The sequence below is a fragment of the Vipera berus genome, assembly GCF_964194415.1.
Source record: "Vipera berus genome assembly, chromosome: 3".
Classification (NCBI taxonomy): Eukaryota; Metazoa; Chordata; class Lepidosauria; order Squamata; family Viperidae; genus Vipera; species Vipera berus.
In genome coordinates, this window is record NC_138204.1 from 134,642,272 (window position 1) to 134,662,952 (window position 20,681).

Sequence of the window (20,681 nt, forward strand, 5' to 3'; positions counted from 1 at the left end):
TTTGGGTCTCCTTGTCTAACTGCTCACTCATGTTCTTGTCATCTAGTGGTGAGCTTCCTCCACATCTGTTCAACATGGTCACAGGGGCAAGCCATGCAGGGAATCCTGTAAATTACATTAGAACTTTCTTCCACCTCCAAGCAATCTTTGTAATGCATGGTTTGTCCTTTTATGGTAGCCTCTGGGTGGTGGCTGATGCCCACTTGCAGATCTTGGAAACTGCTTTCTACTGCTTCTGAAATGTTTTTGATGTATGGCAGAATATGCCATATAATTAGTCTTGGTCAATGAAGATAGCACCAAGATACTGATAACAGGGTAAAGGTAAAGGTAAAGGTTCCCCCGCACATGCGTGCTAGTCGTTTCCAACTCTAGGGGCCGGTGCTCAACTCCGTTTCAAAGCCGAAGAGCCAGCGCTTGTCCGAGGACGTCTCCGTGGTCATGTGGCCGGCATGACTGGACACCAAAGGTGCACGGAACGCTGTTACCTTCCCACCGGAGTGGTCCCTATTTTTCTACTTGCATTTTTATGTGCTTTCGAACTGCTAGGTTGGCAGAAGCTGGGACGAGTAACAGGCGCTCACTCTGCTATGCGGCACTCGGGATTCGACCCGCCAAACTGCCGACCTTCTGATCGACAAGCTCAGCGTCCTAACCCACTGAGCCACCGCGTCCCTTGATAACAGGGTACTATATACTAATTACGAAACATCATTCTACAACATTTTATAGAGTTTTCTCTCTATCAGAGCCTCCTTCACTCTGTTTTGCAAACTAAATCCAATAGCAACTTTAGATCCCAAATACTCAGAACCAACATTCTTGATGTGGCTCATTATTTTTCTTTGGCCAATGGAGGCTTCTTGCCAAGAGCAATAATTGCAGTGTCAATTTCATTTGCAAACCGTTGAGTTAAACCATGTGCTGATTACTATATCTTCAGCCTGCTCTAGAAGCAAGGTGATTTATTTGTCTCAAATAGGGAGCCACTGAGAGCCAAAAAGAAAAGTCAGTATTTCAATATTATGCTAGACTACTAAATACCCAGAGTTTTGCATCATAACCTGACACACAAACAAGAACTAAAACTACAAGCCTACATATTCAAAAATTACCACTATTTAGTAGGGCATAAAGCAGGGTAGCAGAATCCAATCTGAATCATTACTATGTCCATGTAAAATAACTAGTTTTCTGGTCAGTAAAGGAAGATGTATTTACCAGCTATGAGATGAAAAAATAAAATTGATCTGTATTGGAAAAATAAAGCATCTATTAATATGTTAATGTTGATAAAGTGGTTCTAATTATGGTGAGACAGAACTAAACATAAAAACACACATTTATTGATTATTTATTTATTATTTAAATTTATATACTGCCCTATTCCTGTAGGACTCAGGGCGGTTTACAGGGAAGAATTAAAATACATAACATACAAAGTTAAAATCAATTAAAACTAAGATTAAATTAAGTCCCTGAATTTAAGCTAAAACCCCATTAATTAAATAATTAAAACCCCTCAGTCTGGGCCAGACAGCTCGAAAAACCAGGTTTTCAAGTCCCTGCGAAATGAGTGAAGGTCGGGGGCAGTCCTAAGCTCCGTGGGAAGTTGGTTCCAAAGGGCCGGCGCACCCACAGAGAACGCCCTTCCCCTGGGAATAACCCGCCGGCATTCCTTAACCGGTGGTACCCTAAGAAGGCCCTCCCTGTGGGAGCGCACAGGACGATGGGAAGTTGATGCCGGCAGCAGGTGTTCCCTTAGATAATCCGGACCCAAGCCATTTAGAGCTTTATAGGTCATTACCAGCACCTTGAATCTCACCCGGAGGGCAACCGGAAGCCAATGCAGCTCACGGAGAAGAGGTGTTACATGGGAGTATTGGGAGACTCCCATAACAACTCGCGCAGCTGCATTCTGCACCAGTTGAAGCCTCCGAGTGGTCCTCAAGGGCAGCCCCATGTAGAGAGCGTTGCAGTAGTCTAGCCGGGCGGTCACGAGCGCATGGGTGACTGTGCGTAGGGCATCTCGGTCCAGATAGGGCCGCAACTGGCGTACCAGACGAAGCTGGGCAAAAGACCCCCTAGTCACGGCTCCTATATGGTCTTCAAAATTGAGCCGTAAATCCAAGAGGACACCCAAGTTGTGAGCCCTATCAACGGGGGGTAACACCTCACCCCCCATCATTAGTGGTGGAACAACCTGGTTTATCTGAGATGCCGGTATGCACAGCCACTCAGTCTTGGCAGGATTGAGACAAAGCCTGTTTCTCCCCATCCAAACCCAGACCGCTTCCAGGCAACAGGACATCACGTCGAGTGCATCACTGGGTTGGTTTGGGGTGGAGAGAAAAAGTTGGGTATCATCAGCGTACTGATGATACCCCACCCCGAAACCACGAATGAGCTCGCTCAGCGGTTTCATGTAGATGTTGAACAGGAGGGGAGAGAGAACCGACCCCTGAGGGACTCCACAAATGAGAGACCTCGGGGTGGACCTCTGCCCTCCCGTCAACACCGACTGCGAGCGGCCCAGGAGGTAGGAGGAGAACCACCGTAAAACAGTGCCTCCCACTCCTAACCCCCTGAGATGCCGCAGTAGGATACCATGGTCGATGGTATCGAAAGCCGCTGAGAGATCTAAAAGGACTAGGACAGAGGAACATCCCATCCTGAGCCCGCCAGAGATCATTCACCAGTGCGACCAATGCCGTCTCCGTGCTGTACCCGGGCCTGAAACCTGATTGATACGGGTCAAGATAATCAGTTTCCTCCAGGAACAGAGGAAGCTGATGTGCCACCACACTCTCAACAACCTTCGCCAAAAAGCGAAGGTTGGAGACCGGATGATAGTTATTTAAAACAGCCGGGTCCAGGGCAGGCTTCGTGAGGAGGGGCCTCACCACCGCTTCCTTCAAGGTGGTGGGAAAGATACCCTCCTTCAAGGAAGCAGATATTACTGCCTGGAACCAGCCTCGTGTCTCCTCCCGAGCCGCATAGACCAGCCAGGAGGGGCATGGGTCCAGTAAACAGGTGGTGGAACTCAGTCTCCTCATGATCCTGTCCACGTCATCGGGGGAAACAGGGTCGAACTCAGTCCAGATAACATGCTCAAGACCGCTTGATTCCTCCATGCCAGACTCTGCCCAGTCAGAGTCCAAACCGGTCTGGATCTGAGCGATTTTGTCCACTAGATGATGACTAAACTCCTCAGTCCATCCCTGTAAGGGTTCCTCCCTCGTCTCCCGATTAAGGAGAGAGCGAGTCACCCTAAACAGTGCGGCTGGGCGATTATCTGCGGACGCGATGAGGGCAGTGAAGTAATTAGACTTCGCCGTCCTCATCGCAGTGAGGTAAGACCTTGTGAAGGCTCTTAGTCGCAATCAGTCAGATTCAGACCGGGTGGACCTCCAACCGCTCTCTAGACCCCGTCTCCGATGCTTCATCTCCCGGAGCTCCACAGAAAACCATGGGGCCCAACGGGATCTGTGCCGAGTCTGGGGTCGCAAGGGTACAACATGGTCAAGTGCCTCGGTGGCCGCCCTTTCCCAGGCATCCACCAAGGCATCGACCGGGCTGTGAGTGAGGGAGATAGGTAAGGACCCAAGCGCCATCTGGAACCGTTCTGGGTCCATTAGGCACTTGGGACGGATCCACCTGGTCGGTTCCACAGCCCGGCAGTGGGGGGTGGCACAAGGGAAGACCAGCCGCAGGAGATAATGATCGGACCATGACAGGGGGACAACAGTTGGTGAGCCGCCTCCCAAATCATCCAACCATTGTCCAGATAGAAAAATCAGGTCAAGGGTGTGACCTGCCCCATGAGTCGGGCCCTGAATTACTTGGGTCAGGTCCATGGTTGTCATGGAAGCCATGAACATTCGAGCTAACTCTGATGACTCTCCCAGGGAAGGCAGGTTGAAGTCACCCAGAACTATAAGTCTGGGAAACTCCACCGCCAACCCTGAGAGGGTGTTGAGCAGCTCAGGCAGGGCCGTTGCCACACAGCTGGTCGCCAGGTATGTTAGCAACAGGCCCAACTGAACCCGAGGGCCACATCTCATGAGAAGGGACTCACTCCCGCCTATCTGGACAACAGTGGTCTCCCATGGACATAAGGTCTCCCGTATGAAGGCATTAAAAAAACCTACAGAAAAATCACAAGAATTATATATACCCACATATACATAGGTACACATGTTTAAACATGCATGAATTCAGGAGCTAATATTTACTGAAACTAATTCTTCCACTTTTCAAATCATTTTCTTTCCACTTAAACTCAGGTGGAATCTGAATTATCCCACTTTGGAGCAAAAAACAACAACAACCTACATATAAAATCACAGCTTAAGCTTTCATAACAGTTCAGGCTTCAAAGAAAGGACTAACAGAATCCTTCTGTAATTTTATTTTTTTAATAATACTGAAGAACACAACATAAGCAAAATGATTGACTAGACAGTTGTTATAAAGAAAGCAGAAACACAAAAATAAAGGGATATATTTATGTTCATTCATAGTCTTTGCACAGTAACAGGAAACAAAACAGTGCTGTCTACCATCTGTGAAGAGCTAAAGAGATTCTATATTTATCCACTGACTGGCATTGCCTGAACAGAATTAGGGAAGAATCCCTACACTGAATTAGCAATGCTGTTCAGCCTTAGTCTAAGAAAATATGCACTTGTACAGCTCTCTTTAATTTAAGCATGCAGTTAGTGACCCACCAATCAAAGGCTATAAATTTTGGTATTTGGGATTCCCACTCAATCTGCTTTCAGGAAGGAAAACATAAATGCAACCCTCTGAACATTCATGTTATATGAACTACCACGGGCCGGCAAACATATGGACAACTCCTTGTATTATTTCAATTCTTCTTCTATTCTGTCCCTAAGGTTTTGTCTGGGAAATGATAGCTTTAAAATTCATATTCACTAAATCGAAATGGGAAACATTAAAAGCAAATGTTCATAATTGTTTTGTACCTGTTTGCCCATAAGAGCATAAGATTAACCCTGCTGAACTGGAACAAGGCCCATCTTAGATCAATATTTGTTTCTTACAGAGGCACATTGGATGTTTCTACAGGCTTGCAAGCTGGAGAAATACTCTTAACCACTGTGTTCCTTTCAGTTTAGTTAGTAATTAAAAGCACATTACTTTCAACTTAGAATAGTCTTCAACCCAATACCTCTTGATCAAAACTTCTTCCATGGATTTATCTTCTTTTGAAAACATCCCTGTTAATAGCTATCACCACATCTTGTTTAAATAATGCATAAGTACTATAAAGCCTTGGTGGAGCAGTGGGCTAATGCCTCCTTAAGTGACACCAGCTGCCTGCAATTAGTGCAGGTTCGCATCCCACCAGGCTCAAGGTTGACTCAGCCTTCCATCCTTCCGAGGTAGGTAAAATGAGGACCCAGATTGTTGGGGGCAATTAAGCTGACTTTGTAATAATGCCGCTTGGGGTGTGTGTGAAAGCCCTAATAAGCAGGCATATACATAGAATGAAGGCTACTGCTAAGCTTGTAAGCCGCCCTGAGTCTTTGGAGAAGGGCGGGATATAAATGGAATTAAAATAAAATAAAATAAAATAAAATAAAATAAATTGACTGCTTTGCTTTCAAATGCTTTCCAGATTGTTCTTACTATGGAATCTGTTTTCATAGCTGCCACATGAGGATACATTGATTTAATTATCTCAGCTACATTCCCTCTTTCCCCAAACCCAGGGTGAGCTGTTAGTTGAGGAGTCTGATTCACCTACTATATAATCATTGAGTCAGAAGGAATTGAAAACGACCCCCTCTCTGATGGAGTGCACATCAGAAAACAAAACAAAAAAAAAACCAAAACAAAACAAAACATCCTGCCTTTCAACTCTTTTTTTAAATGCATATGATCCATTCTATAAATTTAACAGTTCATTTGCAAAAATCTTGTGTTTCTTTTTCTTACTTATCAGCTCTCTCCCACTGCTCTTTTAATGACTGCTGGCACAGAGTGAGCTATTGAAAGTATTAACAGCATGCCAGACTCACAGAGCCCCCAAAGGAAATCAGGACAATCCTTTATGGATTCTTCTAGGGAAGACTGTTTCTCAGTTGTGGGGAAATCAACTAAGTCTGCTATATTTTTCTTGCTGCACAAACTTGATAAATAAAGACAGAGTAAGAGCAACATGGGATATGAAATGAAAGACACTCTTTCAGCCAGAACTCTCTGTGTTGGCTGCCTTATCCCATGTCGAAATGATGCAGAAATACTATACTTAAACTGACAGTTTTATTTTCAAATGTTTTTTTCAAATTATAAACATGATTTTTCTGTCCAATTTCCACATGGTTAAAATAATGTCATAATGAGAAAGAGAAGAACCGACACAGTATGTCCCCTAGTATAATAGGGAACCTTAGGAAATGTGCCTCTTTTTCAAGTCATCTGACAGATCATAATGGGAGACCATAAATAATTATCTCTGCTATGTCCAGTCCCAGGGTTTTAAAACTAAATAATGTTAATTTATTGATTTCGATTCCTATTAGTTGGTTTGAACAACATGCTACACCTTTCCTAGTATATTACAGAATGGATAAAAATGAACAACATTCTACGTAACTCTGCTTGTGAATTAGTGCGTCCCACTGGCTATACACAAGCCTGTCTCAGGGTAAATTCCATTATTGAAACATCCCAATGTTCTTTCTTTTAACTGATCCAGTGAACGCTATAGGCCAGACATGTCAAACTCGCGATGTCACTTGACGTCATGCAACATATCGGGACTGTTTTGCCATTGCCGGCAATGGGGTGGGCGCAGCTTCCAGATGACGCATCCGGCCTGTGGGCCGACAGTTTGACACCTCTGCTCTAGGCTATCTATCTATGATTTGGCTACTGGAATGAATCCAGCATCAATCAAAATCCTGCATGTTATTTTTAAGTTGATGTTTTTCAGTTGAATGTTTCCACTGGCATTTCTTTCTTAATACATAATGGCCTTTGTACAAGCAGTAATCGCTTGAGATACTGCATTTGATGCTCTCCAGCATAATCAGATTTTAAAGTTGTCAGGGTTGAGAAACACTGAGCTACAGTAACAGAAATTAGAAAGCCTTTGCCCTTCCCTTCAAAGACTATCAAGGTGGACCACTTGATATTGTAGTTTCTTTCTAAAGCCTTCTCTCCCCCCCAGACTTTGTGTTTTGCACATGATCTGCAAAGTTATCTCTGTGATTCTCTTTAGTATTTCTTATCAGCCTCTAAGGCTTATTCTTTCTGATGTTAGGATAGGAGAATCTGAGGCTCTGAAAACTATTCACTCCTTTCCTGAACAGCTACTATTCCTGCTACATTCAGCTGGTTTATTTATTTACAATAGATAGAAATAACAAAAGCATCCACAAACGTTTCTCCATTCATATTCCTAAACTTGTGGGCTGCAGCTGACAGAACATCAAGTATTTTTAATTATTCCAAATTCGAATCTCCTAAATAAATAATAAAATTGCTCTGCTAGAGACCACACAAACACTTTTCAGCTATAATGCTAACATACTTGCTTAGTTTTATTTGGCTGCTATTTTTATACAAACCACTATGTGGCAGCAGAAGACATAAGATTATCAGCAAGGTACTAGACATTGTTAGGAAATAACAAGGTTGTAGCCTGTTTTTAAAGTGAAGGAGTTAGCAACTGTATTTTGAGATATAAGATGAACTACATGTATCTACTCTGCCCTTTCCCCATAAATTATGTGTTACAAAAGTAATTGGAAAAAATTAGAAATAGAATCTAATACATATTCTTCCAGTCAACAAATTTATTATCATTTTCCCCTTAGGCAATACAAAAGGTTTTGACATGCATTGAAGCATACATTAATAACAAGTACTGGAATACATCTTATTTAACTTTACTGAAGTCATTAACCTGCCCAAGAGAATTGGTATTCAAATATTCAAAATATCCAAAACTAAATTGACAATGCCAAGATAGTTAAGGAAAGTACATACAGACAAAAAAAATGGCTAAAAGACAATCTGAAACCAAATATACCAAAAGGTTACTCAGGCTACACATATACAACAAGAAAAAAATAAAATTAGCAATCTGGATAACATATACTGTACTTAGAATAGCAGTATAAAATATAAGTATTACAGAAATCCATATACACGTACACACACACATACACATGCATACACTCACATACACACACACAGTGTGTGTGTATGTGAAATACATAGGAAAGGAAAAATAAAGGAAAAAGAAAAACGACTTCCAACTTTCTATGTTACAGATATGAATTAAAAAAACAAATCAAAATCTTACTTTAAGGCTAATGTAAGTCTATATTATTTCTATAATCCCATTAACTTCTAACAATGAAATCCACAAATCCACATTTAACTTTTTTCAGTTCTCCAGAGTTGTGGTGGTACAGTAAGACCCATGGTGGTGCATTGGTTAGAATGCAGTATTCTAAGCTGATTCTGCCGACTGTCAGCAGTTTGGTTCTCACTGGCTCAAGGTTGATTCAGCCTTCCATCCTTACAAGATCAGTAACATGAGGACCCAGATTGTTGGGGGGGGCAATATGCTGACTCTGTAAACTGCTTAGAGAGGGCTGTAAAGCACTATGAAGCAGTATATGTCTTATATTATTATTGCTGTTCTCTCAAAAAATCCAAAAGTTATTTCTAAATAGAAACAAAATCATTCAAGGTATTTTCTTTAAACAAAGTGGTCAATTTTGCCATCTCTGCCAGTTCCATCAGCTTCACCATCTATTTGGTCCATTGTAGGTATTTGAACATTGCAATGTCGCGTGGTCACACAGAGAGACGGACACTTGAGCTGGGTAATACTTCTTTATTTGGATCGTGAATGAAGCTGGGGCAAAAGGGTTTACCTGGCGTCTCTTATACCTGCCCAGGTTAATGGTGACCAATAGATTTGAACCTGGGCTTCCTGCCAGTGCAGGTGGCCAATGGATTTAAACCCTGGCTTCCCGCCAGAGCTGACAATGCCTGGGGCTGTCAACGACTCGCTCTATTCAGGCTTTCCCGCCAAAACGGTTATAGCCTGGAGCTGTCCAGCCCCCTGCTGCGCTGGCATTTCCGTGTGTGCTTAACAGTATACACTACAAACATCCTTCTATCTTTGTGCATATAAAAATCTTGCTGATGTTATCACATACATAAGAAAATTTCCATAAGGTGTTTCCATTCGTTTATCATTAAAATCTAAAAGAAAAGTCTTTGGTTTCAATTGTACATTCACTTTTAAAATTTTATGGATCAAAATACATATCTGCTCTCAACATTTTTTAGCTTTCTCATTTGTCCACCAGAGATAAAAAAAATACCTTTCTTCTGCAAATTCTCCCATTGGTTTTATATATATATATTATATCCATTCATATTATTTAATTTAACAGCTAGAGGAGATTAGTTACAAGACAGTACTGATGATCTGAATTGAATTGCTACTTGATTTTGTGAATCTGGCTTCAGATAGACTTTGCTGGTGACAAATACTAAATTGCTAATAGCTAAGGATTAGATGAAGATAAAAAACAACAACAACAACAACACTGAGATCAAAAGAGAAATTCCAAGCAGATTTTATGGAAAATTAGAAGCAGACTAAGGACTCACTCATGCACATGGAAACATAATGGCTGACTAATGTGCAAACATAAGCAGGAGTGGTTGAACCAAATCTGATGAAATATTGTCAGTAGAAAATGTAACGTTTTCAATCTTTTCTTCCCCAGTGGAGAGATGAATATTGCAGCTATATGGGGGCAGCATAGGAAAGCTGTTTAATATCAGTGCCTTTCTTCATCTTGTGGGAAGAATCCAGAGAAAGAAATATTTTAGGAAATATTAAAAAGGCAGAATATATTTCCCCAAAGAATAATGGACAAGTTCTAAAAAAAAAGAAACCAGCCCCAGCTCTTCTCCAAGCAGAAACTAGGCAGAGGGCAGTTTTTAGAAATGCAGATGGAATAATCCATTCAGTAAGGTTGGAGTCCTTAGGAAGACAAAGACACCTAAAATCTACATACCCCCACTCAAATTCTAAGGACAAGAGATGTAACAGGATTAACCCACCAGTACCAAAAGGGCACACTCAGACTCAGGTCAAAGTACATGACTCAGGAAATACAAAGCCTCAAACAGGAACAGGAAACAACCTCAAGAGCCCCAGAAGGTATAAAAACCCACCACTCCCTGCTACATGTGGTAAGTTTTTCCAGAGCCATCTTTCTGTCTGGCTCTCCTCTTCAATAAACTACAACCTTCTTTCTAAAGCAGTCTTCTTTTTGTTTATTCCCAGCTTGGAATGGACCCTGATGAAGATTTTTCTCTCAACAATCTAAACCCCTCACATTTACTTTTATAAACTACCTCCAAATGAGCCCCAGGGTGCAATTATTTTTCACAGATTTACAGAGAACTGAAAGTTTATTTAAGTTGCTGCACAACTAAGCCAACTATGTAGCAATAATTCAGATTAGCCTTAGATTTTGGTTATGCATGGGTTCAGCTGCCTGAATTTATGCTACAACAAGCTGCAATTAGAAAAATCTGCTTCTGAAGGTTTCAGACATATAAAATCTAATGCCCCTAATATTTTTTATTTCATTTTCTTGTTCTGATAAACTTGAGTTTGCAGCTTCAAAGTGTTTTGATTGTAAAGGAAAAGGTTTGTGATATGATGCTATAGTAGGATCACATCATTCAGTGCTTCAGCATAACTAGCAAGTCTTTAAAAATATAAATGCTCTTTGTGCAATGAAAGAAACAAAGAAACAGAGCAAAAATCCGCAAACAAAACATTTGCTGACTAAATTTAGATTGTATAACAAGCCTTAGTCATGGTCTTCCATTTCATTTGAACTGGGTCAATCTCTATCTAAAGAAGCCAGGATTTGAAACCATGATTTGAAGTACCATTTGATAGCCTGACATTTTCAGAAGAGTACAAGCATACTTACCCATCTTGAATGAAATTACAAAGTGCTGTGAATCAGTTTTCATGCCAAACTTTAAAAAAGTTTGCTCTTGGACAAAAATCATAATTATGACTAAATATGAACATGTAAAGCATACTTTGGGGTCATTTCTGATCCAGTCACATATGCCGGTAAGTCCGATGTCTTATCAGTTTATCTGAGTATATTAAATTGAGACAGACAGTTATCCTGTATCTTTGCTAAATACCTTTTTCAGTTTGATGATTCCTTCTTGTGTGTTCTCATCTGTGCTAATGTCAAATAAGTTTCCCCCGTCTCCTGGAACAATGGTATATTCAATTTCAGCATTTTTCCCAAAATCAGGATCCACTGCTCTGATTCTTCCAACAGCTGAACCAACAAGAGATGACTCTGGTACTTTCAGGTGGAAGATACCTAAGATGAAGTGACAATTTAATCATCTGTTGACCATTTATAAAGGATTTATCAGAAAACAAATGCATCCTACATTATCATTATCAACACAGCATACTATGTGAATGGACTATATAATTCTTATATTAACACAGATAGAAATCTTCCTCTTTATATGAGAGCTAGCAAATCTCAAATTCTTACACAAAACATTAGCACACTACCATATGCCAATATCACACATTCTGAGAACAGAAATCTTCTTCAATTAGCAATAAGTAGAGATAAACATTAAGGACTCTCTCTCTCTCTCTCTCTCTCTCTCTCTCTCTCTCTCTCTCTCTCTCTCTCTCTCTCTCTCTCTCTCTCTCTCTCTCTCTCTCTCTCTCTCTCTCTCTCTCTCTCTCTCTCTCTCTCTCTCTCTCGTATGCATATATGGTAATGTGTTTTCCTCCCATCCTTGAGTTGAGAGAAAAGAATGCCAGCTTTATTTTCAAATGCAGGAGCCATGTGTTGCACATACCGTAACATGGGATAGTTTCCAGGCAGCACCAGCAGAATCCCTATTGTCTTTCCCCCTCCCAATCAGGACCATCTGCCCATGGGAAAATAAGCTGCCATTAGCAACTTTGGATGTGTGAAAGATCACAAATGACTTTATTCAAAAACAAAGCTTGGTTGAGTAGAGCGTCCCTTGGTGAATGGTCTTTTAATGGAAGGGGAGGGGGAAATGGCTATGTTAGTTTTCCAAAATAAATCAGCACCAGAACAAAAAAACATTTATAGCTATTTTTAAATCCAGGTTGGAAAACAACTCTTTCTCTTTTCCCAGTGGCTGCTGGGAATTCTGGCAATCTGCTGCTGATATTCCTGTGGAACTGTACGGATTATGGTGTCCAAACTCTTGGGGGGAAAAGCTGCACCGAATCATGACATACTCTGCTCTAGTTCCAGCAAAAGTGGTCTGAGGGTGGTCTTCTGTCACACAAAAAAACAAATGACTGGTGGGCTGAAGATGGAGTTTCAAGTTATGCATTTATACATTAAGTTCTGAGTAAATATGACTGAGGTTACCTGTGCCTGATAAAAAGTACCAAAGTCTCAAGACAGATAAGTTTTCTAAGTCTGGCAACCCATATTTTACTTTACTTTACTTTACTTTACTTTGCTTTACGATGTTATTTTATTTTATTCTGTTTTGTTTTTTTAGCCATTCAATTCTAAAATTACTCTGGGCATATATGAAAAGAGAAATCAAGTTCCAGACACATAAAACTGATTATTTTGAGAATATAAAATATTAGACTGATGAAATATTTCTTTTTTTACTATTGTACATCAGTACCATTATATTTTCAATACTTGGTGAAATATGAAATAAAACTATGCAAACCCTTCAAGAGGATTGCAGTCTGCTAAAAAAAAATGGCCAAGAGGCTTGCATGTTCTGCCTTTATTACTTAACAAGTAAGTCAAGCTGTTGAACATACATAATAGTCCTTCCTCTTCCAATTTTCTCCCAATAGCCATAAAGCACAACTGCATTGCTACTGATGGCAATCCCTGGGGGGTTGTGGTTGCCACTGTTAACTGGATCTCACTGTCATTAGGTGAGGCAATTTCTTACTGGGTCCCCACAACAAAGGTCAGTGTGCATGCTGGCAGTCCTAGGCTGTAGGCAATTAAGTGATTCCTGCCAGCTGGAGGAGGAAGCATATTCTTTGGACGCTGCAGATAAGGCTGATTTTCTTATTGTTGTTGAATTGCATAAGTGAAATCCAGATTTATATACCAAAATTGAAATTATGATCTTTGACCAGCATTACAAATAAGAAAAAAGAAAACAAATTTCAATAGCAAATCTATTATCTCCCTAAGTGTTATAAAAAATGGAATAGTACATCTAAATGTAAGTTTGTGTAGCTGCATGGCTTAGTATTGGCATTTGACATCTCAAAGACTTAAAAGTTAATATGCCTTAAAGAATAATGAACATAAAATTTACCTGTATCATATGAGCCCCAAATTTGGAAATAACTGGGGAGAGCAAAGTGCACTTCAGGTTATTGTATACAGGTTGTCCTTGCTTATCCACCATTTGTTCAACAATCATTCACTGTTATGACGGTATTGACAAAAACCTGCTTTACAATCCATTTATAATAATTTACAACCTTCACAATATTCTCCAATCAGGTGATTATCATTACAGTCAGTATGCATTAGAAAGTGTTTGCAAGCAAATAAGCTATGTGTTCTTCTACAAATCAAAAAGAATGTGATTGTGCTGGTAGCCCAGGGCTGGCAGCTGCAGGTGCACTACACAAACAGCTGAATATACTCTCTTGAAATTTCTTTTCTCCAGTCTTTCTACTCTGGGGATTGGGTTTGGGGGAGAGAAAAAAACAAGGAATTTTTGCACACTATCTTTCTTTTGTCTGATCTTTTCCAGAAATCAGCATAATCACATTGCTCTTGATGTGTAGAAAAATAAACAGTTTACTCTCTTAAAATACCTCTCCAATCTATCTGCTTTTTGGGGTTGGGGTAGAAGAAAGGAATGATCATGTAAAGCAGAGATTACTTACAGAAACAGCTTGCTTTTCCCCATCCCACCCCTCACAGAGTAGAGAGATTGGAGAGAAAGAGATTTCAAGAGAGTAAGCTCTTTGTTCTTTTAATTTTAATTTTAATTTTTTAATTTTAATTCCATTTATATCCCGCCCTTCTCCAAAGACTCAGGGCGGCTTACAAGCTTAGCAGTAGCCTTCATTCTATGTATATGCCTGCTTATTAGGGCTTTCACACACACCCCAAGCGGCATTATTACAAAGTCAGCTTAATTGCCCCCAACAATCTGGGTCCTCATTTTACCTACCTCGGAAGGATGGAAGGCTGAGTCAACCTTGAGCCTGGTGGGATGCGAACCTGCACTAATTGCAGGCAGCTGGTGTTACTTAAGGAGGCATTAGCCCACTGCTCCACCAAGGCTCTTAATAGACTCTTTTACATATTGAAAGCAAATGCAATCAGGAAACAATCAAGCGAAGGAAAGACTGCCTACAAAATCACTTGCATTCAATGTGTACAAGGCAGTAAGCAGGCATTTAAACATTACAAAGGGTGGAGGAGTACTTAGGACACAAACAGAAGTCAAAGGTATGAAATTAACTAGTTTTGTCTCTTTTCACAGGAAGGCATAGTTGTGGTCATGTGATTTCCCACTTAGCAACCACAGTGTTTAATAGCAGAGTTACCAATCCCGAAGAGTACTTAATTGAGGACTATCTGTAAGGGAACACCATTGGAAGATGCAGGAAAGAGTTTCCACTTCCTTGAGGTAATAAGAGCATGCCTTATACATTACAATTAAACAGAAAAAAATGCAGACAGAATCATTCCAGACACATTATGGTAGTGATAATTCAGGAGTTTTAGATACAGCTAATGCTCTGGAGCAAACTGCAAAATCAATATGTTTTAACTGAATGTGCTGTCATTTTACAATCCACACTTCTCTTGCCATAATTCAAGTGGTTAAAAACCTGACTAGCAATAAGCTGATTTAAAGTATTATAATAATAATCCTATATGGCCATGACTTCAGCAGGAGAAGGAGATGATTTATGTGCAATTTTGAACTAGGATTATACCAGTGTATAAATTGTCATATGAATAAGGGTCACGATTATACTTCCCTTCCAACATTCTGTAGATATATGATGCAGCCTTTAATAGAGAAAATACAATAAAGCTGATGTTGAAAGTTGAACCAAACCCCTCTCAGAAACCCTGGCAAATGGGTCACATAGATACTGTAGATTACTTTTCTACTCTTCATTAATGAGTACACATATACCTCCATCTTCAAAGGGATATAACCTACTGGGGTATTTCTACTTCTTTCTCTCCAATTTCTTTTAGAGAACTGCAGAGCATTAAGGAAGAGGTTTCTGTCTTAAAAACAAAGAGACCTGGCTCGCTCTCTATCATGACTCACATCAACGAAGTTGCACACCGCTTCTTTCAAGCAGTTTGTGCTGCAAGAGCCTGTTTCTAACCATCTGACATTCGAGTGTTTTCCAGAAATTTAACAACAATGAAAACTGAGGTCATTCAAATTAATCTGAAATTCTGATGGATTCTTCAACTCCTGCCAAACTCATAGTTCTGATGACTTACTGTGTAATTATACTGTCACCATCCACCAGTAATAGTACCTTAGTAGCATATGGAACATCTTAATGGATCTTACCTTGGCAGCATACTGTTAGGGGAAATAACGAAAACAAACAACCAAAGGATAAAATGTTAGATTCACTTTGCCATTTCCTTTGACTAATTACAGGGAAGGAGGACTGTATAAGAAGAAAGAATTAAGATGCATGCCATTTTTCTGACAGCCTTGTACGGCTATTTCTCTTTTTCTGTTCAGAGTTATTGGCCTGTATCTAAATGAAGTCATGCACAAAGTAAATGCACTGAAATCAGCAGGGTCCCATTGATTTCAGTGAATCACTGAATTATCTTTCCATATCGTACTTGTCCAAATGAGGGAATACTTAGTTTTATAAAAGAGCCATATATTATATTAAAAATGGTTTAAAAAGGAACAAATGTATTAGGAAAAATGTGGACAGAAAACACACATTTGTGTGCATAATAGAAAATGAATCAAAATACGCAGATTGAGAAAAATATGTACAATTTTCACAGTGGGTTTAGTAAAACGCGTAAATGGATTCTGAAGTGAGACAGAATAAATGTAAGGTTAAAAATGAGAACTGAAACTTGAACTTGATGGATTCATTCATCCATACTGGTGACCTACCAACTGAACGCTACATATCAGCCATACTATTACGTATCAAGGATCTCACAGCCTATCTTGCTTTTGCAGGCCTACATACGGTCTATCAGTGACTTGTGTTCAGTTCTGATATGGACAAATAGTAGTTTCAAAACACAATAAAACAAGAAGGAAGGAAGGAAGGAAGGAAGGAAGGAAGGAAGGAAGGAAGGAAGGAAGGAAGGAAGAGTTTCCTAAATCAATTGTTTGTTCCAAGAATGGAGATACTGAATTTTGGGTGGTAAAAAAAAGTGAGCTGGAGGAGAGAAAATGTGTTTTGTTAGATGGGGTTGCAGGCATTAAACATAAAGAATGTATGTTTCTGATATGGGAAAATATTGGGCTGGAAAGAGAAAAGAGAAATGAAGACAAATGGAAAGGAAGAATGGAACTCTGGTGGATGAGAATAACAAAGTCCAGAAAGGGGATCTGAGATCTACCTTGAAAAAGGGAGCTGGAACAGAACAGTGGGAAACTTAGATGGCCACTCAACTTAGAAACTCAACTTAGATGGTTCATAGAAAAAGGTAGCTGGTGATGGCAAGCTGATGGTGGCTGCAGGAGCCAGAAAATCACTTTTCTAGATACTGGGTTGTTGTTGTTGTTGTTGTTTTCCCCTAAGCTCCCAAATAATCCATCATCATACATTTAACATGGCAGAATGTAATTTATCTAAGTCTGCTGTAAAACTTTTGAAACTTGACAGTATAAAATATGTTCCTAGGCAGGACTTTCACATTTTATCGAGTTTTGTGCTGTCTTGGTTAGCAGTGTGAAATATGAGGGAGATATACAGAAGCATGGGAAGAAAAACTACGGGGGGGGGTGTACTTTTTTACTTGGTATTATTTCTAAAGGGATAATAATGGAAATAGAATAATCCTGTAAATTTTAGATTCAAAAGAATGGTCACATAGGTAGGAGTCAGTGCGAGACTCCTGCAAAGGGCAAGCTGATTCCAAATGCCACACAATCTTGATTTATTTAAAGGGAACACGCTGTAATGTACACATGAACAAATTGCCTTTGCTCAGCTGAAGTTACCCAAATGGCAACAGTGACTATCAGAAAACGTCACATTGTATTAAGTTCACTGCTTTACTTACTTCCCCTGTGAAACATTTAATGTTTACAATATAATTGAATTCACAGATATTATGGGAGCTTTGAGTACAACACTGCCCCCCCCCACAACTGTCCACTGACTTGATACATCAGAGCTGATTCACACAACCAAGTGTTCATGAAATTACACTGGTTTGTAATTTGATTTCACTGTTTGCATTTGGTTTAGGCTTATTGTTTGCTGGCATTATTTACTAAATTCTTAATTGGAATTGTGTTTTTTCTAATGTGTTATGAATTGTTAAAGCTGCCTTGTGATGCTCTGCTGAGCTTCTATAAATAAAAATAAATGTAAATGTAAGTTCATCATTAAGGGTTTCATTAAAGATTATGGCTCATTCCAAATTCATATAAAGCTGGGAGGGGTATTAAAGAAGGTGCCAGTAAATGTCATAAAATTATTACTGATTGTACTTTTCCTTTGAATAGTTATGGGCTGTAATGAGTTCGGAGCAATCATACCATCAGCACTCTTATTTGTCTGAGGCTTCTCAATTTAAATACCTTTTCCCCTCCTTGCTTGAAATGTTCCAACAGGTACGATTAGCATCTTATCTTGAATTCTTAATATAAACTCTTAAATTCAAGGCACTGAAGAATGATTAAAACATTAAGATGTCCTGTCCATGGAGATCATTAAGGAAGCTTTGCTCCCTAGATTAGAGGTCACCAACCTTTTGGGCACAAGGGACTGGTTCTGTGGAGAGAGGTTTTTCCACGGACTGGAGGGTGTGTGGTTTTGTGTGCTGCCTGCATCCCACAGATGGGGCTTTGCTTGTGTTCGTTGCGCAGGAATGAAGATGAGGCGAGTGAGTTCAGCAAAGCTCGTGGTTTATTGCTTGCAGGATCTGAACTGGAGAACAGGGCTGCAGATGCAGCAATTTATACCCTGGCCCCTAGGCGGCGGCCAATAGGTTTGAAGCAACCTATTGCCGCCCTAGGGGCAACCAATAGCAGCACTGGAGATGGGATGTCTGAGGAGCTGGGAGCCGTTAGCTAGCTTCCCTGCTCAAACAGCCTTCCAGCAATTACCACATGGTGTTCCCTTAACAAAGCAAGCCCAATACATTACAGCTTGTTTGTGCAGACAAGTTGCTGGCATGCCATGGCCCGGTACTGGCCCATGGACCACAGGATGGGGACACCTGCCTTAGATAACTATTTGGCATTAAGTGGGGAATCTAATTTTTACTGATATTTCTTGCTAGTGTCTTACGAATGGTGGACATTTTGTACATAAAAGGGGGAAAAATATGAATGGGAAAAAAATCTCAGCAGCTTCTATTCAAAGCAGAGATTTTATTTATTTATTTATTTATTTATTTTTGTAGGTAGGTTTATCATTGTGTTTTGGGAAACTCTTACAAAAGAGGAAAATGACGCTCATGGTATCATTCTACTAGCACTGTGCAGAGTTCCTGATTCAAAGTGGAGAAGGCAATTTGGAGTACAGATGGGTACACCCATCACAGCTCTGCAACATCCCTCAGTTAAACATGCATTTTCCTGGGGCTGCACAGCTACTGTCCCATGAGTACATGAAACTGTGCAGCTTCTTTACAGAGTTACTCATAGGTGTGATGTGTTTCTCTCATTTTGAATAACTTTATTTCCTTTGAATGTGGATCTCACCACAGCCTCACTTTTTACTATTCTTCCCAGTGACATCTTTGGGGAGACAATATGCAATGGCTTCCCTAAAGAAAGAAAGTAAATAAATGACTGCTTTGTGATTTTATGTTACTGAAAGCATAAAAGATTCTGGGCCTCTAATATTGAAAATATGTGGCCCTCATGATTCTTCATTCCATCATTTGAATTTTTGCACATTGGCAGTTGCTAAATGCAGGTCAGAACTTGTTATTCACAGTTGAAGATTTCATGCAGGTGTGGTTCTTGTGTGCCATTCTACCTAACGGAGAATGTTTGGAATAGGTATGCACAAAATAATGGATGGGGTTTTTCACATGTATAAAATACATTTTTTTAAAAGTCTCATTATCCATGAATTTGTTAACCACAGATGGTTGGTTGAAATGGAAGTGCTCACACACCCACGCACGCCAATAGCAAGGATTATCTATATGTCCCAGTTCACAGCAACTGATTTTATTCTATGCGTAGATTAATGAATAAAGTAAACCATCATTTAACCCAACCACTTGAGCCATGGAAGAAAAAGCCTTAAAATCTTTTCTCTCCTCTAGCAGAGATTGAGGGTGGTTTTAACCCTAATCATTCCATTCTTCATTCAGTTCTCTTTTATGCAAACAATTAAGCTGGATATTTCTATTTATTTTTAATTAAAATCATGACAATTTTTCAAGTTATCTGACTAGAGATTTTTGATGTGTGACAATTCAAATGAAATCTAGGTGTAATTAGCTTTGTTAGTAATTGGTTTACCTTTTGTGAGCATTATATCAGTAAGATACTATTTAGTATTAAAATGAAATAGTGAGTATATTCAGACTAAAGTATTCCTATGGGAGCCCACTGCTATGTGTTATATATCTAATTGCTTTTGCATTCTTTCCTCCCAATAAGAAGCAATAAAGAAGCAAGGACTGAAATGCTATAAAATATGAATTATCCACTCCATTTAACTGGCTTGATTCTATAATGCAAAATTTGTCAGATATAATTATTTGGCTTCTATTGCTTAAACAAGTAAATAATACCATTTCACACTGAAGAATGTGGAAAAAAAAGACTTCAATACTGTATAACTACTTCTAGTAAATATCAAAATAAAAGAATTCAGTCTCCTGGTCTATGGTTTATACTATACTTTAATTGCAATCCCACCACATGAAAATATAGTCTTCAGATTGCAAATATTCATTCAATAACTGTTCAAAGTTAAAGCAGCACTGAAAGAATAGTAGTTATGCCCAATCTTGCCTGTTGCAGTGCCCCTGCATTCACATGGTCAAAATTTGGGCACTTGGCAGTCTGCCCATACTTACAACACCAGCCACCCCGATGGCCTTTGCTGTTTACTTCTTGCTATTATTGATAAGGTATGCTTTGTCTGGCTGTTTGCAAGGAAGCTGCTGGCTTTATTAGTTCTCTTTGCCAAGGCTGTTATCCAAATTACATATGACTTCTTCTGAGGTTTTGGAAGCCTCAGAAGCAGGACAGCAAGTGTAGGGTAGCAGGATGAGAAGGCCAGAAGAGTGGCCGAACCAGAGAGCTCTGGGTGGCAAGGGGGAAGAGATGGTGGAGTGCAAGAAAAATAATGGGGAAAACAGCAGAGAAGGTCACAAGTCAATGGGCTAAGTATCCCGCTTTTG

At 39.9% G+C, this 20,681-nt stretch overlaps 1 protein-coding gene across 2 annotated transcripts in view; it reads right to left on the bottom strand.

The window, feature by feature from the left end:
• Positions 1 to 20,681, bottom strand: part of CDH12 (cadherin 12) — a gene marked incomplete at its 3' end in the record, with an annotated part of 162,084 nt that overhangs the window by 27,927 nt on the left and 113,476 nt on the right. For both annotated transcript variants that reach the window (XM_081325119.1, XM_081325118.1), the window contains one exon: positions 11,245 to 11,432. In XM_081325119.1, the coding sequence (XP_081181245.1) occupies positions 11,245 to 11,432 (188 nt within the window). The remainder of the gene's footprint in view (positions 1 to 11,244; positions 11,433 to 20,681) is intronic.